Source organism: Lytechinus pictus, chromosome 11 (genome assembly GCF_037042905.1).
Source record: "Lytechinus pictus isolate F3 Inbred chromosome 11, Lp3.0, whole genome shotgun sequence".
Lineage (NCBI taxonomy): Eukaryota > Metazoa > Echinodermata > Echinoidea > Temnopleuroida > Toxopneustidae > Lytechinus > Lytechinus pictus.
Genome location: NC_087255.1, coordinates 3,752,344 through 3,779,812, shown reverse-complemented (window position 1 = coordinate 3,779,812; position 27,469 = coordinate 3,752,344). Strand labels below are relative to the sequence as shown.

Genomic DNA, 27,469 nt, shown 5'->3' with positions numbered 1-27,469 from the left:
AAAACAAAAGCAAAAAGAAACATTTCCTCTTTCATGTGTAAACGTAAGTGAAAGTTCGTTTTCTTCAGTTGGTGCACACTGGATACTCAACTAATCAGCTTTGCACACTTATGGTACCTATCTAAACAAACTCTGCAAGGACTGCCTTCCCACCATCATACTTGGTTTTTGTGTGTTATTTGTATATACTATGATATGGTAACTGCCATCCAATCGTAACTTTCAAGAAATCTTGAACTTTGATTGGCTGGTAATATGCATTGTTACCACGGTAGCCACTTTATGGAACAGGGCCTTGAACTTTAATGGAAGTGCTGGAGGATTTCTGTTATTTTGATGAAAAAAAAACAGTTGTCATCCCTCTAAATTTGATCAGCTGTCATTCAATCTGTGTAGACATTTCAATTGTGAGACTCGTTTTTCATCTGATAAGTGTCTATTTCCAAGAACTTAACACACCTATAAAATAATTCTCTTCAGCTGTAGAGGTGTCAAGATCAAGTTGATGAATGTCATTGGACTATGCATGTCGATCACAACATTCAGGTTCTGAATCCCACTGCAACACCAACATCCTTTGGCAAGGTATTGATCTACATTTGTCACACTCCTACATGTACGTGTCAAGTTTGTTGTATGTGGTCTCTTTTTCTTTCTCCCTTCTCTCCTTTCTGCTTTTGCTTCCTCATTTTCTCTCCTTTTTTTTCCACCTTCTATAGCTTCTGCCTTGCACCTACATGTATATGACTCCTATTTTCTTTCTTCCTTCTCACGAACTTACTACCACTTTCTTATTTTCCCTATTGACATTTCCAATGACCACATTATTTGCTTGTTAGGTTTTTGTATAATTTTGAAATGTCATGATATTTTGTCTGAAAACTTTATATGTAACACCATGGTCACATTTGTTCTACGGCGGCCGTACGGCGAGTCGAAAACAGCCGTTTTAACATTTTTTGTCAAACTACATATAGGTGGTTTGAATCAAAATTAATAAAACGGCTGTATTCGACTCGCCGTACGGCCGCCGTAGAACAAATGTGACCATGGTATAACTTACATGTCTATACAATTGATCACAATTCGGCCATTGGCTGCAATGATCTTTTAATAAACCATTTTACCTATCTATATGAAATCTTCGATAGTATTTGTGCTTAACCTTGAGCTAAATCCTAATTTGTTTTTAAATAAAATATCAGTTTTGACTATAGCCAGTTGCTTTTAATTTGGATAACTATCACTTTTTGATCAATTAATGGAAACTTGATTTGGTTTGCTAAAGAACAATGTCACCATCATAGTTACCAATGATGGAAGCCATTCACTTAAAGGGATGGTCCAGGCTGGAGGTAATTATATCTCAATGAATAGAGTAAAATTCACGAAGCAAAATGATGAAAATCTTATCAAAATCGGATAACAAATAACGAAGTTATTGAATTTTAAGATTTGCATTATTCCGGTGAAGCAGTTCTAGGCATATCTTTATGAATATTCATTAAGTGGGCAGATGATGTCATATCCCCACTTGTTTTTTTGTATTTTATTATATGAAATCAGGATTATTCAACATATTTCTACCAAGAACTAAAACAATTGGTTTTACAACTAATTAAGTGCATTAGTTATTTATTGCTGCAACTTATTTCATCATAATGGAGACACATCATTTACACATGTATGTAAAAATGAAACATTTGTTATTTCATTGTAATAACATAAGAAAAAGGAAAGTGGGGATGTGACATCATTAGCCCACCTAATGAATATTCATAACGATGTGCATTTAACTTTTTTCACAAAATATTGATAAACTTTAAAATTATCAAATTTTGATGAAATTTTCAGCTTTTTGCTCTATGAATTTTATTTTATTTATTTAGATATAAATATTTCCAACCTGGACCATCCCTTTAACCCTTAATAGACTGGGCGACTTCGACGCCTAAGAAGACGGGGGAGGGGGGCATGATTCAGCCCCCCGCTTATGATCTCGGCTGTCGATCGCAGCAAAAATCTCACTGGTAATTAATTATGCTAATTTGTGCGTAAAATCAGAACTTTGCTCTACATGTAATTAACTTAATAATGCCCCTAAAATGCTAGTTTTTGCCCCACTGATTCTTTATAGGAATCTGATCAAATAGATTTAAAAAAAATTTCAACATCAAATTTATGTTCTTACGTATATTCATTGTTTTCGAAATTTCGTATGTATTCCTACATGTATGTTTTTCGACTTCTTTTTTTTCTTCAATGGAAATTGTTAGAGACTTTATTTTGACCATAATCAAGATGAAATTAATTGATTTTAATCAGTAAAAGGAAAAATAATGACACATGTATGAATTTTGGCTAATAACACTTTTTGCATTGGATTTGTACACGAATTCAATTTTGGGTCTGCATGCACTTACAAAATGTTGTGTAATTTCGGAACCGCATACCCGGGGTTGCAATTTTCATCTTGAAAGTTGTGCAAGACTTGAAAGTAAAAAGTCAGAGCGACGCGGTTAAAAACTTTTTCACGGCGGATTTATTGCGCAAAATGTAGGGGAGGGGGGAGGTGAAGTAGAATTTTTTAGTTCGTAAAAAGTTTTGGGGGCTGAATCAGCCCCCCCCCCCTCGTCTTTTTAGGGTTTAAGCACTGAACTAAAAAATTCTACTTCTTGTTCAGTGATATGTAACCCAACAACTTCAGGTCTACTCATACTGCAGCTAGCGCTAGTCTAGTTGCACCTGCTTTTGCAATGCGATCTCAATCTCTTCTTACATTTTGAGGAGGTATCATTGTAAAACTTGCCACTTGTGTTATCCCTCTTGCTGTATACTATTCTTACCTTCAAGCTACTGGAAGTTATTGGGTCACACGAGTAAATGTTAAAGGTCAAGTCCACCCCAGGAGAATGCTGACTTAAATAAATAGAGAAAAATCAAACTAGCATAGTGCTGAAAATTTCATCAAAATCGGATGTACATGTAAAATAAGAAAGTTATGACATTTTAAAGTTTCGCTTATTTTTTACAAAACAGTGATATGCACAACTAGGTGACTCAGTCGATGATGTCCATCACTCACTATTTCTTTTGTCTTTCATTGTTTGAATTATACAATATTTCAGTTTTTATAGATTTGAAAATAAGGACCAACTTGACTGAACCATATAGTATCAAACAATGCTAATTCCACATGTTCAGGGAGGAATCAATCGTTATATCACTTGACAATGAGGAGAAAATTGGAATATTTCATATAATAAAATACAAAAGAAATAGTGAGTGGATGGCGTCGTAGTCTCTTCATTTGCATACATGCCAGGATGTGCACATAACTGTTTTGTGAAATTAAACGAAACTTTAAAATGTCATAACTTTCTTATTTTACATCCGATTTTGATGAAATTTTCAGTGTTATGCTTGTTGAAATTTTCATTTTTTTATTCAAATCAACTTTTTGTTGAGGTGGACTTGTCCTTTAAGAGCTAAATCCAGGAAACTTCTGGTTATTGCTGACAACAAGAATCAAGTTTTGTGCAATAAGCAATTTTGTTGAATGGGGAAAAATGTTAATGTTGTCCATACAATTTTTTTTATCTCACCTGAATTCTCTGTTTGAGTCATAGGGACACTCTCTCTACCCGTCTGCCCAGCCATGGCTCCTTCAGGGGATGGGATTGCACTAATCTTTAGAGGTTGGTTAACATTAGTAACCATGGTAATAATGTCCTGTGTCTCAGTAAGGGCTCCACCCACTTGTCCTGCCTGATTGGGTTTGTCCGTTGCTGCTGTCACCTTTGAAGGGATAGTTTGCTCTGCGGTAGAGGTGGGGACAGGGCGCTTTCGATTCTTCTTAGTCTTACTAGTATCCGTTTTCTTGGAGGATGTTGAGGTGGGGGTACTTGCTGCCTCAATGGCAGAGGATATCTTGGTGAGTTCTTCTTTAGAGGAGGATGCATCAGAACTTCTTCCACTGTCAACATCAGCGGCATTTCTGTTAAGAGCAGCGTGACTCATGGCAAGGGATGATAGGGTAGTGGTATCTACCTTACTACTTGCCGTCAGATCCTGTCTAGGATCTGGTGGATGTCCTGATGCAGGAGGATATAGTGTCACATTCTGAGGACTAAGGGGAGGTTCACCTGTGTCTAAGGAACTGTTGATGACCTTACTGACTTGGGCTGCAGGCAAGAAGCCATAGAGTCCTGAATGCTTCATATCTAGTGGACTCATCATGCAAGATTGTAACAGGTGGTGCACTCCAGCACTTGATGTAGCTGTGGGAACTCCATCCCTGTTTCCTAGAGACGCCATAGATGTGTGCTGCAGCATCTGACCTTCCTGGAGACCCGCTACTGTGCTTGTCACAACATGCAGTGCAGAGGAATGCACCGGTTCAACTTTGCCAGGGTAACCCTTCTGTGTCTGCTGCATCTGCTTGTGGGCAGTCAGCATCAATTGTCCAACATCACTTGCAAACTCCTTCCCTCTGTCTTCCTTCATTGCCATTGGACTGCTTTCTATGGTATTCGATAATTTCCTTTGTAATGCCACTTTGCCAGGAGACATGTGGGGATGTTCACCTTCCACTGTCCCACCTTGGACAGCTCTAGGTGATTTGTAAGTTCCTGTTGTACCCTCACAGGGCCAGGATTTTGACAATCCTAGACTGCTTGAGTAACTCCCAGATAGTCTCTCATGTTTTAGAGCATCCTCCTTTATTGCTGGAGGTGAAACAGGTGGTCCGACAATGTCCTTGATCTTGCGACTCTTCTCAGAGGCTTTATTGCGACGCTTTTTCTTGGTTGCTTTTTCTGGTTTCTTTGTAGTTTCACTGATCTTCTCCAGTGCTGTCACTTCAAATTCCAACTTTTGAACCTAATCATGAGATAGAAAAATTGCAATTCCATTGAACAATTATTTTTCTACATCCACCATCCCTAATAACTTGAGAATATCAATCCTTTTTAAGCAAATTATAAAACAGTGACAAATAAATTGAGGAAGGACATACATACAAGGGGCTGGATGTAAATATTTTATGGATATTTTCTTTCTTCAAATTAAAAACATAAGATGATGTTGTTGGCTTCATACAGGTCTCCATTGCATTTGGAACCATTATTACCCCAGCAAAAGCCGGGGTAAAAGAGTGCTTTTTAAATCCAGCTAATAACAATATCATAACTATTAATTATGGTAACTTCGTCGTTTTGGCAACTACCATGGTAGCATGGCTCTTTAGCCAATCATAAACAAACATTCCACAGTAAAATAATGTCAAATTTACTCTAGTTATATCTCTTGACGGAACATGCTCCCAGGGCCCTGTATCACAAAGACTTTGTTATATTAACAAATACAAAATTTATATCAGCCAATCAGATTGAAGGATTTCAGTACCTTTTAACTGTTAATTTGTTATAATGAAAAGATTTATGAAACAGGCCCCTGGTCTAATCTTTCTGTGATCTTACCTGTCTTTTGAGTTCTTGTTGATTACTGAACTCCTGAATGATCTGCTCTGTGATGAGGGATGCAGCCTTGGCATTACTAGCACTGTCACTGTTATCCCACTTTCCACTATGACCAAGAAGCTGGGTAACAACCTCTTGATTACGAGTCTCCACCTGAAATGGATTCCGACATCGTTAATTTATTTTCTTTCTAAAAAAGTCTAAATATTCTTGGATAGAGTTTTATTACACTGCATAATAGGAGAATGAGGGATCAGGAAAAGAAGAGAAAGTAGCCTTAACGCTAAAAGGACTGGGCTATTTGAGAGGTATTGAGAACTGAGGAAGCGGGGGCATCATACCCCCCCCCCCTAGTCCTTTTAAGGTTAAAGAATGTGGACTCTCCAATTTAGGAGCATAAAGAATATCAACTCCATACAAAAATGTATACAGGTTCTACAACTCGATAAATGAGAAAGTAAGGATCACTACTGCCACCTTTACTAAGATTGCTGCATGATGATTCCTTTGATATCATAATCATTTGTGAAAGGAAATATAGGAAGCTGACTTATATTATGGTGAGTAATGTTTTTGTTTGATTCAGAATCAATTAATTGATCCGGTGAATGTCTGTACCAAGCCATTAAGTGAAGTGCTGTTGCAGATTTTCTAATGCAACGCTAACCTTTTCTCTGAATTCTCGATCAAAACAAGGTATCAAGTAGAAATACCACAAACTAGCAGGTAAATCAGATGATCCTATAGACGGACAGTCAACCTGCACAAAATGTAGAGTCTTCTCTCCTACTCCTACTTTTCCAGCTCAAGCCAGCCTTCTCTCATCCTTCCAACTACTCAAGCCCCTCAAATTTTCTGGTTTGTAAGTCCTTTTAAGGACTAGTCTTTTTCAGAAAAGAATACTGTACTTTCCAACCTTCCACTTTCTCGCCTCTCCATGTCACTCCTACCTCCATCCACTTTTCTTGTCAATAGCATATCCAGCACCAACTATGACAAAGGTCTCTATGGGCCCATGAACGAGCATAATAACGTCACTAGTGTCCCCAGACAATGTGGCCAGACCTGCCAACCTCTGGGAATGAAAAACTGTATTCTGTGATTTAAAAAAAATGTATTTTCCCCCAAAAAAGTGTATTTCATAATAAAATGCTTGGCGCACTCGCTCATCGCGGCGCTCAAGCTGCATGCAAGCTAAAATGCGCACTGCTCTTGCAGATGAAAAAAAAACATTAACATGTGTATATCTTCACCCTGGTTTTAACAAAATGATTGAAAAAAAAAAAAAAAGTTACCTGAAATTACATTGATCTAATAACCATATTTGTGTACGTTTTATGAAATAGAGACATATAGAGATTATTATTATTATTATTATTTTTTTTTTACAAAAAACGTATTTTTCAAAGAAAAATAGTACTCCCGTATTTTGGTTGCAAAAACGTACTAAATACTGCTAAAACGTACTGGTTGGCAGGTCTGTGTGGCCCATGAAATGATTTGTAGGATCTGATGCTGGATACGTGCCGGTCTGTGATTAGCAGGCAAAAATTGGTAAGATGCCAAGCTCTCAACACTCTCAATCACTTGATAAACTAGAAGACAATTGCCACTCACCAGTTTCCTATTATCTGCTTCAAGGACCTGCATGTTGGCTGTCAGGGATTGGTACTTCTCCTGGAGCTCCCGATGCTTGCCTACGATCTCCCTAGACTTGGCTACCAGCTCTGACGGTGACTTGGCTTGTATGCCGAGCTTGTCAAGCTGTAGGTTTAGTAGTCTTACACCTTCCTTGGACAGCACTGATATCTGATCCTCCAGGAGGCCACGCTTAAGGTTCAGCTCTTCATGGTATAACTAAAGAGGTGTTGCGAGAAAATATTTGCAATTAATTGCAAATTTCTGATGCAAGTTTACAAGTGACGTACCAATTTTAGCTAGAACGAATGGACCTTTACTACTCTTTGTAAGAAGCAGACTGGCAATCGAGCACACATTAGCAATTAATTGCTAGACTTATGATTGGTATTGAAACCAAATTTGACGTGCGATTGATTGGAAGTTACTTCCAATGCTCAATTAGAAGGAAAAGAAAAATATATACAGTGAAACTGGGTGTAGCTACCACATGTTTATATATCACAGGTTTGGGTTCCATCAACTATTAAAAATATATACACTATGGCCCATATTCTGAACTCAGGTTAAAATTGAACCAAGGTGGGTGTTTCATAAAGCTGTAAGTTAAGAGCGACTGGTGAACTTTTCTTATGCGCTAAATAATCACCAATTAACATTAAATGGTAAATACCATTTACCACAAGAAAGGATCACCGGTCGTTCTTAAAGTCACTCTTAACTTATGAACATCTTTATGAAATGGCCCCCTGGTTTAAAGTTGTGGTTTAACTATGGAGAGTCAATTGGGGCACAAATCCCTTACAGTACACATCCAGTTTATTAAATCATTTGACACTAAAATAGTTCATACTTCTCTGGGAATGTATAAAGAATATTTAGAATATATAATACAATGAAATTCAATCATTGTTACTGACCCTTTCTTCTTCCAGCTGTTTCCTCACGAGGTCGGTGTATTGAGGTGTTTTCATGTAAGATAGAAATTGCAGCAATTGCATCTTATAGTCGTCTAGGGAAAAAAGAGGAATTTAAGAATTTCGAATAAAACATTAGCAATAAATGAAAATAATAACTGAATGAAGTGAAGAGACAAGGGGGTGTAACATAAAGAGATATCTACGAATGATTGTAACTTTTTGTCATAGATTTCCAGTTATGCTTAATTTTACAATTAATTGCATCTTTAACGTTACAAGACCAAGGTTCTGTGTAATCCCTCAAATTGTCCAGAATGCTGGAATGTAATACTTATTACGACAATTTATCAGCAATAAGATATTTTATACCAGAATCTTTCGGCACATAATATTTCTTGTTTTCATTTATGCATACAAACACTTAAGTGGTCCTTTTATTGGGTTCTTTTTCAAACCAATTTCTGGACTGTTATCACACCTTGGCCCCATTGCATAAAAGGTAGCAACTATGGTAGCAACGCTCATCAGCCAATCAAAAATTCCATTAAATTAACCATTGGATGGCAAAGTTACCATAATGGTAACTTTTATGCAACAGGCCCTTTGTATTTGTTTTAACCCTCAATCTCCCGGGGTATTTTGATTCTTGTCATTCCCGGGGGGGGGGGGGGCATTATGGCCCCCCCTTAAGATCTCAGCCGTGGATTGCGCGATCACAACGAAAATTTGCATGATGGTAGAGAATGACGTAATCTACGCAGTTACATTGGTAAATTTCACCGAATTCATATATTTTTATTTTATATGAATTAATTATGCTAATTTATTCATGAAATCATACTTTTTGCTCTGATTCACTAAATAAAGCTCCTAGAATGCTATTTTTTGGTGAAAATATTCTTTATAGCATTCCTAACAATTGTGAATGAAAAAAATTCTGGTACCAAGACCGATTTCTTATGTATTTTATTGCTTTTTAAATTTCTTATGTATTTCTTAGTTTTTTTACTTTTTGTTTTTTATTGTTTTTTCGATGGAAATCGTTCCAGACTTAATTCTGATTATAAACAAGGCAAAATTAATTAAGTTTAATCATTAAAAGTAGAAATAATGATACATTTATGAATTTTGGCCAAATACACTATTTACATTGGATTTGTACATGAAATCACGTTTATGAGCAATTTTGGGTCTGACATGCACTTACATAATGTTGCGTAATGTCGTAACCGCGTACCCGGGCGTCACAAATTTGGTCTCAAAATTTGCGCGAGACTTGAAAGTAAAAAGTCAGTGAGCGGCGAGGTCAAAAAATTGCGCAGCAGATATATCGCAAAAATTGTCGAGGGGGGGCCATAATGGCCCCCCCCCCCGGGAGAATCAGGGTTAACCCTAAGAAGACAGGGGGGGGGGTTCTGATTCAGCCCCCCCCCCTCAACATTTTTGGCGATAATTCTGCTGTGCAAATCTTTCGCTCGCTGACTTTTTACTTTCAAGTCTCGCGCAACTTTAGAGACCAAGAGTGGTATTCTGGAACACAGTCATAACTTTTGTCATAAATTTTGTCATTTCTCTCCAAGATGTGACACCGCTATGATTGTCACAAATCGGTATTCTGAACATTGTCTTTTCCCTGTCATATCTCTCAAAGTTCCCGCCCATATTTTCGGAAGCAATCCAATCAAAATCATCGTAAGTTCCCATTGGGAACCCTTCTAGCCAATAGGAAGGCCCCATGACAGGTAGGGCGTATCACCAATACAGTTGCTGGCATCGCGCAACTACGCGAATATTGATGCGCTTTAATAATTACAAAGAGAGACAGGGAGCTGTGAAGGATTTTAGAGAAGTAGAAAAAGAAGGAAAACAGAGAAAAAAAGGAGGAATTAATATGTAGGGCCTAACTAGTTTTAGCATGAAAAAAATTATTTTGAAAATTGTCATGGATGATGAGTGAAACTAATACCACGATCTAATCTAAATAATAGCATTATATGCTTGACATTCAGTCGGCAGGATATCGGGATATTTAGTACTAAAGATATGACAAAATTTATGACTGCTACCCCCTGTCATAACTTTTGTCATATCTTTTGCTTGTATAAAAGGATTACGCGCATTTAAAGCCACGTATTTTTGGTGCGCGCTAAAGAGAAGACACAAAATTTATGACAATTTTTGTGACAAAAGTTATGACATCCACCAGAATACCGATTTTGTCATATCTCTGAGAAAAGATAAAATATGGAGAAAAGACAATGTTCAGAATACCGCCCCAAAATTGCGACCCCCAGGTACGCGATTCCGATATTACGCAACATTTCGTGAGTGCATGCAGGCCCAAAATGTGAATTTGTGTAAAAATCAAATTTTTATAATTAATAAATGTATCATTATTTTTCCTTTTACTGATTAAAATCAATTACTTCCATCTCATTTATGGTCAAAATAAAGTCCATGACAATTTCCATTAAAAAACAATAAAATACATAAGTAAATAAATTTGATATTGTAATTGTTTCAAAGTACATTTGATCCGAGTTTTATGAAGAGTCTGTGTACCAAAAATTAGCATTCAAGGGGCATTATTTAGTTAATTAGAGCAAAGGTTTTATTTTACGCATAAATTAGCATAATTAATTAGCAATAAGATTTTTCGCAGAATTTGCCATGGGTAACGTGCCTCCCAATTTTCGTCGCGATCGACGGCCAAGATCATAAGGGGGGGGGGGTCCCCCTCAGTATTCTTAGGTGTCAAAATAAGCCCAGTCTATTTAGGGTCTAATAATCACTCTTTTTTTCTATGTTCGACCGTTATTTTCTCCATTCTCACTTCAGTTTGTGAAATGCTTGAGCCATGATCAAACGACAGCATCATAATATTTTATATAAACTAAAAAGAAGAGACCAATCCGGAAAGTCCCCTACATGGGAGGACAGAATCGCATAGTGTACGAAATTGTATAAATGTTTGGAAATCCATCAATGACTCAAAAAAACTTTTACGATTTACTGGATTGAAAAGAAGCCTCAAGAAATCTCTCCTTATGCCCACTTGCCGTACAGTAGTTACTTCCATTTTGAAATATATTCCTATCATACATTTTATTATCCTTTTTTTTCAGTTTGAAAGGCATTTTGTTTACTTAATACATATTATACAGAATCAATGCATCCATTTCGCTGATTGTACGCCGTGTACCTTATCTTTTTCAGTATTATAACTGTCTCATGTGTCCACGTTCGAAGTAATTTACTCATTTTTGTTGTTTTCTGTAAGGGAGCACCAAGCAAACATTTTGAGGTGCAGCCCGTTTCTAATCTTTGTACATTTTATATTGCAACATCTGATAAAAAAATGAATTAAATTCAATTGTCTTTGGGCATGTTTCACAAAGAGTTCCAACTATTATAACTGTACCATCATGGCCAAGTTACAGTAATTTCAACTTATCATGAAACGGGCCCCAGGACTCACCAACAAGCCACTGAATGGATGCTTCAAGGTCTTTCTTCTGACGATGACTGGGTTTTCTTTCTCTTGATTTAGGCCTGGATTTCTCCTTGACGGGCGTCACCATACTAGCTAGGTTGAAGGACATGCCAAGGTTATTCAACATACCTGCAACAAAACGTGCAAATAAAAGCTTTACGTCATGAAATACGGGGAACGAAATGAATTGTAGATAAGTTACTAACATACATTTAAGACTGAATTTATACCGTGATATGAAGTAAAGTCTGGGAAAGGCTAAGGTCTACATCTTCAGGCATATCAATCAACCTTGCTATTACATGTATGCTGCAATATGACACACAGTATAGTATCAGCAGTAATAATGATTATAAACCAAATGTACACAGAGTACATTTGATCAAATGACTTACCATTACTCTTATCAGGGGGTGACTGACTGAGTGAGACTGTATGTTGATGCAGCAGATCCATTCCTATTAGAGCCGATTTCTTGAGTTCATCCCTAGCCCTACGACTCATTACATTCTCTGACTTCTTTGGTCTGCCCCTTCCTCTTAATGAAGAGTCCTACATGTACATAACAGAATGGAACATAATAATAAATATACATTTGTATAGCGCCATCTATCTGGATATGACCTACAGAGGAAGCTGTTGTGGTGTAGTTCTTCTGACCCTTGCCTTACAATCAGGAGTCATGTGTCCGTGTTCATAGAGTGTTTTCCTCTGTAATATGGCCTGAATCGATTGAACAGAGGGGACACGTTTGTACATAAAACGCAGGCTTCAGTCATCCACCCCGGGACTTGAACCCACAGCCTCTCATTCGACAGGCAGACACTTTACCAACTGAGCCAATTCGCTATCTGGGATTATCTATTTTGACCACACTATTATTATCACCCAAGATTTAACTCGAAAGGCTGTTTCCAGCACTTAGTGCATTCATGGAATTAATTCTGCCAGGTTACCATTAATCCCCCTGGGTAGAATGCAGCACAATGCGGGTACATTTCTTGCAGAAGGTAAACACTCCATTACTAGGAATCGAACCCATGACCCTACAATAGACCTTAGGCATTGACGTCATCTCAGAGGCTGAAGCCATTGCCTTGCGTGCAGTGGTGATCTGCTGCTGGCGCATCTCTGACAACTCTGTTTACACATATTCCTATATCCTCTGAGGGAGGGCGCTATGAGATTATGATGTCATATGCATAAGGTCTATTGAAAGATGAGAGTCAGAACCACTAGACCACATAGATAAACCTACATGAACCAACAATATTTCGAAGAATGACTTGCTAAGGATGGTCTATGAAGTCTTTCTAATGCAGAACAAAGTGGAAATTATGGAATGAGAACATGCAAAACAAAATTTTGCAAAATGCAAAATGCAATTTGAATAGAAAAAAAAATTATCAGTGGGCTGTTAAACACCTTGTGTCTCAAAATATAGGATTTGGAGGATAGCTCAGAAATTGATTTATTATTAGACCAATGACATAAGTGAAAAATTTCTTTTCATGAAAAGTGTTTTCTAGAGCAATTCCAAGACCGTTTTTAGGCGATTGAGGTTGTCCTCACTTTGTCATAATTCTAAACCAGCTCTTTCTGAGCTGTCCTAAAAAAAAAATCAATTTAGAGATTCAAGGTTTTAGCAGCAAACCAAAGGTAAGGAAGGAAATAAATATACATTTTGGATTGCGCAAAATTTATTTCAAACAATTTAAAACTATGAACTCTGTCCAAAATTTCCTCAAGATTAGTGGACAGATGACACAATCTGACATCTGATGTTGTATTAGTTGAATTGACATTGTGGCATGCAAGGTTAAGTCCAAAACATATCAAATTAGAACACAACGCCCATATTCATAGAAGAGTACATCATTTCATCAGCTGTTGAATACTGACTTCATTGAATACTGGTATACAATTTTACACATGAAAAATTGAAAACACAAACCACATTCACGAAAGTGTACCATAGTATGCTGGGCTTTCATGTCGAATTTGCCACTATCTGGATCAACAAATAGGTTCTAGGTTTAGTGAGGGCGATATATGTCCTTTCGCCCCCAGGCCAGTAAATATTGCTACTATTAACCAAATCAGACATCTAGAGCAAAAATCGTTAAAATTTAGATATTTCAAATTTTTAGAGTGAGAATCTAGTTTCTCATGTTGAGCAGACTGGGCCTCTGAACTTTACCATTGTGACGTAATTGAAATGACGTGACCCTGGCCTAGGGACGCAGTATCCAGCGTTGTCTCAACTTGATTACCATTATGACGTATAGCACTGCGCGGTTCAAGGACGCGTACAAAAACGTGTAGAATACCCGGATCTTAGCTCTGCTTTATTGCCCGCTACATTTCCACGCATTTTCTCATTGACTTTCCTGAGCGGGCAATAAATTGGGCCCGTGGATAAACATTTGGAAATTTATTGACCGGCCATTTGATCCCAGGCAACAATGTATCAAAGTTGCCCTGCTCAGTTGTCTGATACGGTTAATAATAAAGCAATATTGACTGGCCTCGGGGCGATACGACATATATCGCCCAAACTAGATTTATATCGCCCGAGTCGTAGACGAGGGTGATATCAATGTAGTGAGGGCGATATATGTCCTTTCGCCCCAAGGCCAGTCAATATTGCTATTATTAACCAAATCAGACATCTAGAGCAAAAATCGTTAAAATTTAGATATTTCAAATTTTTAGAGTGAGAATCTAGTTTCTCATGTTGAGCAGACTGGGCCTCTGAACTTTACCATTGTGACGTAATTGAAATGACGCGTCCCTGGCCTAGGGACGCAGTATCCAGCGTTGTCTCAACTTGATTACCATTATGACGTATAGCACTGCGCGGTTCAAGGACGCGTACAAAACGCGTACAATACCCGGATGACAGCGATGCCTTTTATTGCCCGCTACATTTCCACGCATTTTCTCATTGACTTTCCTGAGCGGGCAATAAATTGGGCCCGTGGATAAACAATTGGAATTTTATTGACCGGCCATTTGATCCCAGTCTTAAGCAGGCAACAATGTTTCAAAGTTGCCCTGCTCAGATGTCTAATACGGTTAATAATATCAAATTCTGTGAAAAAATCTCATTGCTCATTAATTATGCTAATTCATGCGTAAAATCATAAGTTTGCTCTAATTAATAAAATAATGCCCCTAAAATGCTAATTTTTGTTTCACATACTCTAGATAGGCATCTGATCAAATTTATTTTTCAAAAATTTCAAAAAAACATTTATTTTCTTATGTATTCTATTGTTTTCTAAATTTCTTATGTATTTCTCTGTTTTTCGACTTTTTTTGTTTTTTATTGTTTTTTCAATGGAAATTGTTGGGGACTTTATTTTGACCATTAACACGATAAAATTAATTGATTTTAAGCAGTAAAAGGAAAAATAATGAACCATTTATGAAATTTGGCTAAAAACACTATTTGCATTGGATTTGTACACAAATTCGCGTTTTTGAGTAATTTTGGGTCTGCATGCACTTACGAAATGTTGCGTAATTTCGGAACCGTGTACCCAGGGGTCACAATTTTGGTCTCAAAAGTTGCGCGAGACTTGAAAGTAACAAGTCAGCGAGCGACGCGGTAAAAAAATTTCGAGCGGTAGATTAATCGCGAAAAATGTAGAGGGGAGGGGGGCTGAATCAGCCCCCCCCCCAGTCTTCTTAGGGTTAAACCTATCTTAACTGGGCTATTTCAGACCAACATATACTGGGGAGGGGAGTCAATTTGTACCCCCCCCCCCAGATCTCTCCCGATGATTGCGCGATCACCGTGAAAATTTGCACGCTCGTAGAGCCGGATGTAAACCACAAGACTGTATAGAAAAATTAACAAAAAATTAATTGCTTATATTTTTTTTTATTAATTATGCAAATAAGCATAAGAAATTTGCCCTAATTTAGCTTTTTGGTGCATGTTTTTGCCTTTAACTCACTTTCTATAGCTAGTAGAATGTTAATTTTTTTTGGTGAAAATATCCTTTTTTACATTTCTAACAAAAATTTCCAAAACAATTGCTGAAAAATAATTAATTTCCTATGTATCTTACTGTTTTTTTTTAATACTTCTGTATTTCTTTTTTAAACCTTTTTTTTTATATTGTTTTTTACGACGATCTTCGTCGGGGACCCTTTTGCGATCATAAATAAAATAAATTAATTTAAGCCAACAAAAGTAAAAATAATCATACATTTATGATATTTGATAGAAAAAAACACAAATTGCCTTGACTTAGTACACAGAATCATGTTTTTGAACAATTTTGGGTCTGAAATGCATTTACAAAATGTTGAGTAATTTCGGAACCGCGTACCCGGGCGGCGTAAATTTGGTCTCAAAAGATGCACAAGACTTGAAAATAAAAGTCAGCAAATGGCACAGTAAAAAAAACGCAATGGCGTAGTGACAAAATTTGTCCCGTTTAAGAAGTGTTAAAGAATACTTTTTCCCTTTCCTAGTGTTACCCCAAACAGTCAGTTAACAATGTTTGTCTTTTCATATCATCAGCTCTTTTATCATGTTTATTCAATGAATATAAGCAATAATTCATTCTAAACAAAATTGAATAAAGGTAAAAATAATCCCTTTTCATTTCATCTTAATCATATTATTTCATAATGATAGAATATATTGCTGGTATTCAAGCACAAAACATGTGCAAAGATATAATAATTATAGCGTAGACTTTATATTATTAAACAGTGAAATCATCAAAAATTGTTAGGAACAATGGCATTCAAGAAAAAAAAGATTAGTTGCAAAAAGATGATAAAGGTTCAGGAAACAGTAATTTCAATATTAATCATCAATCAAACAAATGAAATTGAAACACACACACGAAAAAAAAATAATAATACGATAAAAAATAAATGGATGGAAAAATTACTTGAAATTCAGACCCATTGTCAACATTTAGAATTTAAGTGCTTCAGGACTACCAACACAAGATACTTTTTTTTTAAAAACTTTAATCCGTCTCATAAAGACATTTGAATATTAAGTACAGAATGAATGGCAAAGTGTCAATAAAAATTTAAATTTAAGAATTAGGTTTCCAAACTCACACGCCAGTATGGAGGTAATAGTAATGAAATTTGGTGTTAGACAAAAAACGAAATGGAAAATCCAGTTAAAATGAAAGTTGAAAGAATGAAACACACATAATCGAATCTCTCTGACCTTCTTTTCTTCTTTCTTAGGTATTTTGATAGTCTTTTGTTTAGCTGGTTTATGCGGTGGGGGCTTTGGAGTTTCCTAGTTTAAGGGAAAGAAAATAAAATGGATCTCTGGAGTTCATGAAATCAACAAGTTCTCAAAACACAAACAATGCAATGCTTACAAATATTTCAATAAGGATGAATACATTTCAAACAAAATGTCACCACTCCAACATTTTCCAACCTTTCGTTTTCAAACTTCGGAAGCAATGTTCATGCAGTCTAAAATGAAGGGACCACATTCAATGGAAATGAAATAAATTAAAAGCAAATCAAAATAAAGCCACTTCTTTCAGTTGATAAAAAAAAACATATTCAAAGGACTATTTTCAAACTGCCAGTTGACAAACCCTCATTACCCTTTTTGATTACATGTTTGCTTTGAAAAAAGGTTATAATTCTCTGCTTTAGCATCAATAACAGTGGCATACGTAATGGAGATGATTAATGAGTAATATCACCTATCTACATGGAGGCCTCTTAAAATAAGCAGTTCGAATAATCTCACATCAATGTTCAACCAATACAATAACTTGTAACTCTTTCAATAATAAGGCCTTTTCGTGACATTCTGAATAAATGAAAATTACCGTTCCAGAGCTGTCTTTATTCCTACGTCTTTTTCTTCTCGAAGCTTGGGATGAAACGTCTGAATCCTGAATGATAAGCAAATTTAAGACACACAAAGAAAATATTACTTTTTTAGATTTGACTTATCACCACAAGCAGTCAATAAAAACGGATGGTGCGACTGAATTGGTACTGGTACGACTGGACAAAATAAAAGGAGTTGAGAAAGACTTTAAGGAGAATGAAACCTTTCAAACAAGATAGCTTGTGTGAAAACAGAAAAATTAAAGAAACAGATCAACGAAAGTTTGAGAAAAATCGGACAAATAATGAGAAAGTTATGAGCATTTGAATATTGCGATCACTAATGCTATGGAGATCATCATATTGGCAATGCGAAAAAGATGTGTGATGTCACTTGTGAACAACTCTCCCCATTACTTTAGTGTATATTTCACATAAACTGCCTCTTTTATCATATCTATCAGTAGATCATGTGTTCTTTCTATAGGAGGGCATGTAATACAGATTTTAAATGAATACATCATGGATAAACAGCTTGTATCACCATAAGAAAAGCAAAAAGAGAGACATTTTGAGGGTATTTTATAGTCCATCAAAGGGAAAGTTGTTCACAAGTGACATCACTCATCCCTGTTGCATTGCCAATGGGAGGATCTCCATGGCAGGATCTCCATGGCATTAGTGATTGCAATATTCAAATGCTCATAACTTTCTTTTTATTTGTCCAATTTTTCTCAAACTTTCTTTGTTCTTATTCTTTGATTTTTCTGTTTCGACACAAGCCTACTTTTTCCAAAGGTTTCATTCCCCTTTAAATAAAAAAATATCAAATTCTATTTTTTTACAAAATTGAAAGAAAATAATGCAAGACAGTAGTTTTTTAATCAGAAATTGAGATGTTTTATCAACCATGAATAAAATCTTGTTCTACCTTGAAATAAAATGAACTACAAATAGGCGAAAGAAACGGTATTATCGTATTGACTTAAAAACGTTTCTTACCATATCCATTTTCTCACTATCATCCATCAGGTCATCGTAGTTCTCCTTCATTCCATCTCGATTAGCAATCCATTCTGACCACTGACGACGGGTGGTTGGTCCATAGACCGCCGAGTCGCTGTCGCTCGACGTCTTACCGAGATCGAGGGATCTCGAAGCGAGGTAGTCAACGTTACTGCGCCTAGGGCGCTTTGCTCTAACGCAGCTTTTGTAGTATTCTTCCTGTAATTGGATTTTCACAAGAGGCAATAGTAATATTAGGTCCTGATATTAGCATTGATGATTGGAATCCATCAAGATGGCTAATCCTTGATGAATATTCCTAGATTGATAATCGAGGAAGCAGATTCATCTTTGGAATACAACAGCAAAGTTTCAACAGAAATCTTGTCAACTAATATCGAGCTGATTCTCTTCAAGTAATGAATTTCTTCAAGATTTCTGTAATAAAATACAGACAGAAGACATTCATTTAATTCCTGATTTTAAAGTATTCCCTTATGAATTCATAAACAGAGAATGATAATATTCCCTACTGTAAATGAATTTCAAAAAGGATAAATACATGTACAATTTCCATCATAACAAAGAGAATTTCAATATCTGCTTCTCAAGATATTATATTAGTTTTTAATAAAGAGAAATGGCAGTTGTGGTAACGATCTCAAATGAGTTTGAACAGAATCCAATAAAGTGTTTAGGTGAAAATGAAAAATATGAGCCAAAAGGCTCTGAAAGAAAAAGTGTAATTGCTGGGATATGAAAAAGAAAACAGAGAATTTATTCAAATGTCAGGTATTTTTCCAACCAATATTAATACAATGTCCCAAGAAATTATTTTTGCTGCAACTACACCCTTTTCCCTTTAAATGGTAAGATGACAAATAAGCTTGTATAAGCAGTTCTGCTGCAGCTGACCCCACATGCACATTAGTGTACATTTATGCTATCGCTTTCTGGTTTAAAAGTTAAATGCCCTCATTTGACGCACAAGATTGATCTGTGATTTTCTTTCATGGTACATGTACATGATGATGGCTGATGATTTTGCCAAGCAGATGAGAGTGTATGAGGTCATTCATCGATGAGAAATAATCAACAAAATGATAGCTGAAACGAATGTGGTATTCATGTATCTGACAAATGAATAATGTATAAATGTTGCCATGCATCGCAACAAAAACAATCACCATGTTGCTTGGGAAGAAAATTAAAGAGTAAAAAAAAAATCATGCATAAATGGTACTAAAATCATTTAAACTGTATTGCTTTTCAAAATATATACCAGGTGAGAATTATTCTTTACTTGCCAAAATTAGTACAAGACCAATAAAGTAACAGGTTTATTCATTGTTCTGAATACTAAAACCAAATAAATAAAATGACAATTATTGAAATTGATCTTTGTTTACTAACTGAACTTTAATGTCAGCAATAATATTTTGTCCTATGAGGAACTTCATCAATAAATCAAAGTCAAGCCCCAAATCACCAATTTCATGTTACCTATCATTTATTGATTTTCTAAATTTAATTTTAAGTAATTAATTTTCCTATTTTAAAGTCTACTCAATGCATATTTCTATATTTAACCTTAATAATAATCAGAAAGTAAAAAAGGGGCCTAAGCTTTCGATCCTAGCAGAATCTTCGTCGGAGGCAAACTTTAATGTCAGCAATAATATTTTGTCCTATGAGGAACTTCATCAATAAATCAAAGTCAAGCCCCAAATCACCAATTTAATGTTACCTATCATTTATTGATAGGTGATTATTAATAATAATCAAAAATATTCCCAAAGTTATTCATTAAAGCAAATACGAACCAGCAGACTTGAACAGCATCACAGGAAGTCCTCAACTACGCAACTCTGATCAATTTCCTAACCCACAATGCAACATTCTGAGCAGAGTAGTCTTGTAATATAGGCCCACTTATATGATAACTCACTAATTCTCTACTCAGTACATTTGTACTGAAATAATCACATTACTATTAAAGTAGAAAAAACAAGTAATTTATCTCTCACAACATTTTAGCTTTGATATACAAATAAGATTAGAGGCTTATTTATTCTCTGTATCATTAAGAGTGATCTCAAAAAGATATTAAAGACTAGTTATTTATAACACACGGTACATGAAAGACCACGACCACCGTTAGTCAGTTCGCTCCCCGTTAAGGTTAAGATTTATTATAAGAATAATTACCCTGAGTTTTGGATCCTTGAGAGTCTGAAAGTATTTTTCCAGCTGTATAACACATAAAAAAAAGAAAAACAATCAATAAATCCCTTTGCAAAGGATAAATGAACCATTTTATAAAATCAATAGTAAGGTGATGTTGATAACTTTCTACAAACAAAAAAGTGTTAGTTATGTTATCTAGAATGTTAGAAGAGTTTTAAGCAAGACAGTGATTTAATAACTGAAAACGAAAAATAATGGGATGTAAGTATGTAATATCTTTATTAAATATCTGAATATTATACTAACTTTTTAGCCATGACATAACTCCTAAATTATTACAGAGACAACGTAAATGAACCTATTTAATTATACAATTGGTATGCTACATGATTATTGAAAGAATAAAAAAATTACATAGAGAAAGAATATTGATGACAAAGTAAATCAAGGGGAAAATAAAAGGCCATGCGACGTTAGCAGAATTGGTATATTCCACACAGACTTGAGCTGAGCTATAGAAAATCAGAAAGTCATTCACTTCAGTCGAAGACAATGAGCACATCTATTTCAACAGTGTCCAGAGATGAATCACTTTCAACCTCCAATACTCTGCAAAATGTTAAACTCATGTTATCAATGTCCTTCAGATAGCAACATTAACCCCCATCAAGACTGTTCCCTTTGAGCCAATGCCATTCTGCCGTACCACATGTTGTCAAAAGAGTTACCTTAAAATTCCGATGGTGAATTTAAGCATTTCAAAAGCAACTTCAGCTCAAATTTTGGGCATAATATGCTGTATCTTCATTCATTGCATTCAACTCGACTGTCTTACCCAAGTTCATATCTTTCTCATGAAATAAGGCGAGGTGAAGGCCCCCCAAAAAAACTCTCCTGTCATGAAATGATCTATTGCTGCCTCAGGGATATGTGTACAAACGCAGTGTTAGTGAAATATTACTACTCTCATACTACTCAATCATGTATAACGGAGAAAACAATCCTTTATGCCATATACGCAGTGAACGGATGTCCGGCAAAACTTTTGGATGGCACCAAAGATGTGTCAAAGGGGTGTCTGGTTTATGAGATAACATCAGTTTTGGGAGGGACTGTTGTTTGTCACAATAATGCAATATCGGAAACAGCATGAAGTTAGTGGTCCATTGCCATTGGGTATCTTATGACAGCTGCCAGTTACAATCACTTACGTATTGCCTGACGAAATGCTCTCCATACCCCGAGGTTCCTTTCACAATTTGCATGATTCTACTGTCTTACATTGGTGCATCTGTCAGGAGTCGCCTCATCAAACTGAAGCATGAATGAAACTTTATTAGCTACTATTTTTAGTACGCTTCTTCTGATTTGAAAACTAGCTGTGTTCCAGTGGTCATTTTCATTCTTCTGGGTTGATTTCTATTTCATTCAGTTTAATATTCTATTTACTAATTCATCTCTCATTTCAAGTATAATTTTGTCTCCTATTTTGCTATTTTTTCCCATGTTTTTTTATGGGGGGGGGGGGGGCAGGGGTTGGTCAGTATGCGAATGTTCTCTTCTGAATTTGGCCAACGAAGAGTTCTCATCTTATTTGTTCAATTTGTTGGATCTGGTTAAACATAGATAGAATGACGCCAAGAATAGCTGCACAACCAATTTTCTCAATGTCTCCCAACATGGCATAAAACCAAACTTGAAACCAAAACTATTAATAGACAAAACGGTGCCCAACGAAGTTGCTTCACATTATTTATTAAAGATATTTTTTAACAAATTTCTAAAGTCCTTGGCAAACCTGATTCATTCCTAATAAAGTACAATGTACAATATCTGAAAGTACAGTTCTGTGAACATTAATTCATTTCTGATAACGTGAGTTTTTCTGATGAACTGGATTATCTGAAGAGAACTTATTTGTGGAAATCTGATCAAGGGACTTTAAAGATAGGAAACAATGGAAGGACCATAGGAACACAGCTGAAGGCACGTTGGATATGTGCAGCATGCAGACTAATGATAGACTTACCAGAGTTCTGTCTATTGTATGTAGAAAGTAAGACACTGGCTTCCCTGTCCAAGAGACAGAGCCACGGAGGGGGGATAGTTCAACAACATCCATGATACTACCGATATCTGAAAGTATGAAGGATAATGTAAAGAATTGATAATCAGATGCTCTCAAAGATTCAATAGAGTAGTATATGTCCATAAAAACATATCCTGATGGAAAGGGCACATTATCCCATTGTATTATAATGTACTACAGAGATATCATCTTCACAATGTCAAAAAGCTCAAATTTAACACTGTGAACCTTATATTTCGAAGTTGACTCTGTGCACACGCAGAGAATTGTGGAATTTTGTGCATCTCAACAGTGCGAATCACGTATGTTCACATTTTTTTCCAAGAACTTCTGTGTGTATTGCCCCCCCCCCAAAAAAAAAAAAATGGCATACAGCCATATGCATGACTGGGCAATGGCACATTTGGGATGGAATGACTGATACCCATTTTGAAATGGAGATTTGTTGGTCAGAGTGATGGTCAAATATGTACAAGCCTGTTCATCTTTCCATTATGAGGCAGGAGGCCTTTACCGCTGGCAATGTGAAGCAGCCCTCGTGTGTGAAGTCTTCTGCATCAAACACTATACAAGTACAGCAAAATACCTTGACGAAAGAAGTGGTCTCAATATTTGAGCACAGTCTTTAACATATTTGTAGGCACTGTGGCCCGTATTCTCAAGTCCGGTTTAACTTAGACCATATTCTTTGTTGATTATATTCCTAAATATCTTTTACTATTTGTACTTTTATCCTTTTCTTTTCTTAGCACTTTGAAACAAATTGCTTAATTTTTATCATTCTTATTATACTTATTATTGTGAATGAAATGTGATTTCAGTTGAAGTTGGCAGTACATTGTATGTTGCTCTATTCGAACAAAGCAGGCCAAGAGTTAACATCTCCAAGCACTTACAAATGGACTTGGGTATTATTATCCTGGCTTGAGCCCCTGCTTTTCACCCAAGTTGAGTGCACTACAAGTTGTATCGATTCCTGGCTGAAGGATATTACACCTGTATATATGCACGGGCACTACAAGAACAAAACTTACTATGAAATAACAGTACATCATATCTGTCAATACTGACAGCCAAGAAAAAGGAACAAATTACTTAGAAATTTGGAGCATACGAACATAAATTAAATTTCCCGTTCAATACTGCAGAAAAATTTTCACAGAAATGAGTACACAGGACAAGATGGCAATTTTATTGGGCCTCAAAATGGAATGTTCCTATTCAATATGTGAAAAGTTCCACACATACACGCACACAACAAGTGCATTTATCTTCAATTTGCCTTGAAGCAGCACTCACACTGGCTGGGATTCGAACCCATGACACTCTGTTTCAAAGTCCGGAGACTAATCCACTGGTATTCTTTTCAGCCATTATTTAAGTGGAAATGATATTGAAGTACTCACCACTGAGATTCCGGTCCGTTATACGAAAGTTGAGAGGGCAGAAAGCTTTAGAGGACACGATCTTAGCACCTTCCTTCATATTGGCAAACCTCTCTTTTAGCTACAACAGTAAAAATCAAATACATACATGTACGTGTACATTCATTATGATTTGGGCTGCATAAACTGAATAAATTAAACTTATGGTCAATGGTATCATATAATAAGGCATGCTGTACATACACACATTAAAACGATTATTTATTTATTGTACAGAGTGATCAAACATGCGATAAATCTTATTACTAAAGTTAATCATGCATTCTTAATTACCAAGCTATATTTACTGAATGACTTTTAAATAAAACTATTTAATGAAGGTTGTAATCATTATTGCTTATAGTTCATGAATGCTTTATCGAGCGAGATTAGATTATTTCGAAATTCTAAAGAAGGGTGAAATAAAAACCTCCCTTATCTCTGCAATGCATTTCTCATGGTTCTGCGGGGTATACATCAATAAACAGCAATGGAAGGCCAATGCCGTGGATGCCCTTCTGATTGATCTTAACCCTATCTGGGCCGGGGTATTTTGGGAGCTCATATGGCCGGGGGGAGGGGGTTGATTGGATCAATCGCAACTGTTTGTAAGACGGGGCCCAGATATATCAGTTGTAACTACAAGCAATGTCTTAATAATAATAATAATAATAGGCATTCATATAGCGCCATCTATCTAGAAATATTCTATTCCGAGGCGCGATGTTATTATTATTATTACCCCGGCTTTAGCTCGGGGTTATAATTATTATTACTTCTTGGAGCAAGGAGCAGATCTGCAATCAAGTGCGAATTTCCAATGAACTGCCAGACATGTGATTGATTTATAGGGACCTTATGTTGACCTGCAGTTGATTGCAAATTCTTGCAATGCCCCATATTAACGCTTTGATTATGTTTCTCCTAAGATTTCACTCACCTGGTGATCAACACGAGGGCCAAAAGCAAAGTTGTTCACAAAGATGACACTGTGTAAAAATAAAACAAAGACATTGCATGTGTTGTTACCATGTGCATGTATCTTTATCGTTATCCAGATCTGTAAGATGAAAGAACCCTGATACGATTATCCGACCCAAAGGTCAAAACAGTGTGTAAGCGCCAGTAAAGGAAGCATATATTGCAGAGACATTGAAGAGCTAAATATGGTGACTCTCCCCTGGTACATAGGAATCTTGTTTGGTCAACTTGATAAAATATAACCACGTTATGAAAAACAACAATTGCAGCTTAAAAAACATTACCGCCAAAACCATGGTACACAAGAAGTTTCAAGGCAGAAATGTTTTTAAATGCATTTGATAACAAGGTAATGGATCTGTAGCATCACATACATGTAATCATCCCCATCATCATCATTATAATCATCCCAATCGTCATCGTCATCATCACCACCATCATCGTCATCATCACCACCATCATCATCATCATCACCATCACAATCTCCATCATCATTACCATCATCATCAGGGGTGTGAGTGGTCACAAATAAAAAGATCTGAAAAAGCTGAAACTTGTAGAAAAAGTCTGAAATAGAAAGAGCTCCCATACTTTTTGTACATAGGAAAGCCAAAAAAAAGCTGAAATTAAGCTGAAAATCAAAACGAAAAAAATCTGAAATCAGATAAAAATCTGAACACCCCTGCATCATCATCATCATCACCACCACCATCATCGTCATCAAAATCACCACCAACACGATCATTATTATCCCATCATCATCTTCTTCATCATCATCATCATAATCACCATCATCATCACCACCACCACCATTATCATCATCAGCATCATCATCATTATCACCACCACCATCATCATCCTCACCACCATCATCGTCATCACCACTACCATCATCCTAATCATCGTCATCACCACTAGGGACAGTGATTTTCGCGATCGCGGAAAACGGACGGAATTCACGGAAAGGGCCTTTTGAAACGGAAAGTGGCATTTCAAACGGAAAATCACGGAAAACGTATTTTCCCTCAAAATACACAGAATAGCAACAGAAATTACTCCAAATCACAACAAAATGAGAATATTAAATGGCCACAAAACCCCAGAAAACACGATCCCACTTCGCTACTTTCATGACAATTCACACATCGTGACTGCACTCGACATCAGCACACTCGATTGTACCCCGCACCGTACCCGTACCCGGCAGGCCGGGTTGGGCTTCACATGCACACATATCGTTCACTACACGGTCGTGTGTTGCTGCCCTCTACGTTTGAAGATGTAACAGCACGATATCGTGGTCTTAAAATCCAAGATGGCGGATTGGCAAAGGCCGTTGACTGATGATAACGATGTCCTAAAAACACCAAAATTATTGATGAAATATCATTTCACCGTGAAATAATGCTAATAATGTGAAAGGTGAGGATGTATGCATGCTAATTGGAGTTGGAAAAATATTTTATGCACCCGCATAGATCCGATTAGAACGGATTCTTTTGTGTTGTTGGTACAGTAGCAGATACAAATTTTGACCAGTGCGAGTGTACGGTACGTGTTGTGATTTTGCTATTCAATGTGTAAACGGAATTGTCACTTTTCCGTGTGTACAAAGTCTATGGGGAAACGGAATTTCCGTTTTCTGACATGCTGAAACGGAATTTGAGATTTTCTGAAACGGAAAAGGCAATTTTTTGAAACGGAAAATCACTGTCCCTACACCACCACCACCACCATTATCATCATCAGCATCATCATTATCACCACCACCATCATCATCATCATCCTCACCACCATCATCGTAATCACCAATACCATCATCCTAATCATCGTCATCACCACCACCACCATCATGCCCATCATCATTCCCACCACCACCACCATCATCATCACTATCATCAATTACCCTCATGCACACTCCTAATAGAATCTGAAGGAAGTATCATATCTGGTTCAACTAGTGCTTTATTACATGAAGGATTACAATCTTAGAGCAAGAAGGGATTATGAGTGACTCACTTTGAACTGGCTATCTTCTCCTTCATGATATCCGAGAGGAAATCACCATGCTCTAATAGAAACTTGCTGTGTTCTTTCCCATACCATTTCATCCAACGCTTGTACTCCGATTGCATCTCCTAGATGAAAATAAGCATTTAAAAAACAATAAATAAGGAACTCACACGGACATATTGCCATGTGCACGATTGATATGAAATAAATTGCAATTGATGTAAAAATCCCATCCCTTTACTACACAATTCCAGTTGGATTTGAATCTATTGCAACATTTTGTAAGACGAGTACATGCTAAACTGACTTGTGTTTAATTTGTTAAAATATTCATAACACTGTTCATGATAAAGCACAGCAATGCATTTGGGTAGAAGTGTACAGATATGCATTCTTCC

At 36.4% G+C, this 27,469-nt stretch overlaps 1 protein-coding gene across 2 annotated transcripts in view; it reads right to left on the bottom strand.

Annotated features, from left to right (window-relative positions):
* The window catches only part of LOC129270707 (histone-lysine N-methyltransferase, H3 lysine-79 specific-like), a 47,931-nt gene that overhangs the window by 10,069 nt on the left and 10,393 nt on the right, over positions 1–27,469 (bottom strand). Inside the window, exons 7-20 of one of the 2 annotated variants that reach the window (XM_064106442.1) lie at positions 27,078–27,196; positions 25,018–25,066; positions 24,060–24,159; positions 22,594–22,700; positions 20,586–20,627; positions 18,375–18,596; positions 17,369–17,434; positions 16,741–16,815; positions 11,927–12,083; positions 11,517–11,660; positions 8,039–8,130; positions 7,098–7,337; positions 5,481–5,633; positions 3,606–4,881 (exon numbers count right to left, since the gene is read on the bottom strand). In XM_064106442.1, coding sequence (XP_063962512.1) covers positions 3,606–4,881; positions 5,481–5,633; positions 7,098–7,337; positions 8,039–8,130; positions 11,517–11,660; positions 11,927–12,083; positions 16,741–16,815; positions 17,369–17,434; positions 18,375–18,596; positions 20,586–20,627; positions 22,594–22,700; positions 24,060–24,159; positions 25,018–25,066; positions 27,078–27,196 — 2,842 coding nt within the window. The remainder of the gene's footprint in view (positions 1–3,605; positions 4,882–5,480; positions 5,634–7,097; positions 7,338–8,038; positions 8,131–11,516; positions 11,661–11,926; positions 12,084–16,740; positions 16,816–17,368; positions 17,435–18,374; positions 18,597–20,585; positions 20,628–22,593; positions 22,701–24,059; positions 24,160–25,017; positions 25,067–27,077; positions 27,197–27,469) is intronic. The other variant, XM_064106443.1, reaches the window with a different exon arrangement.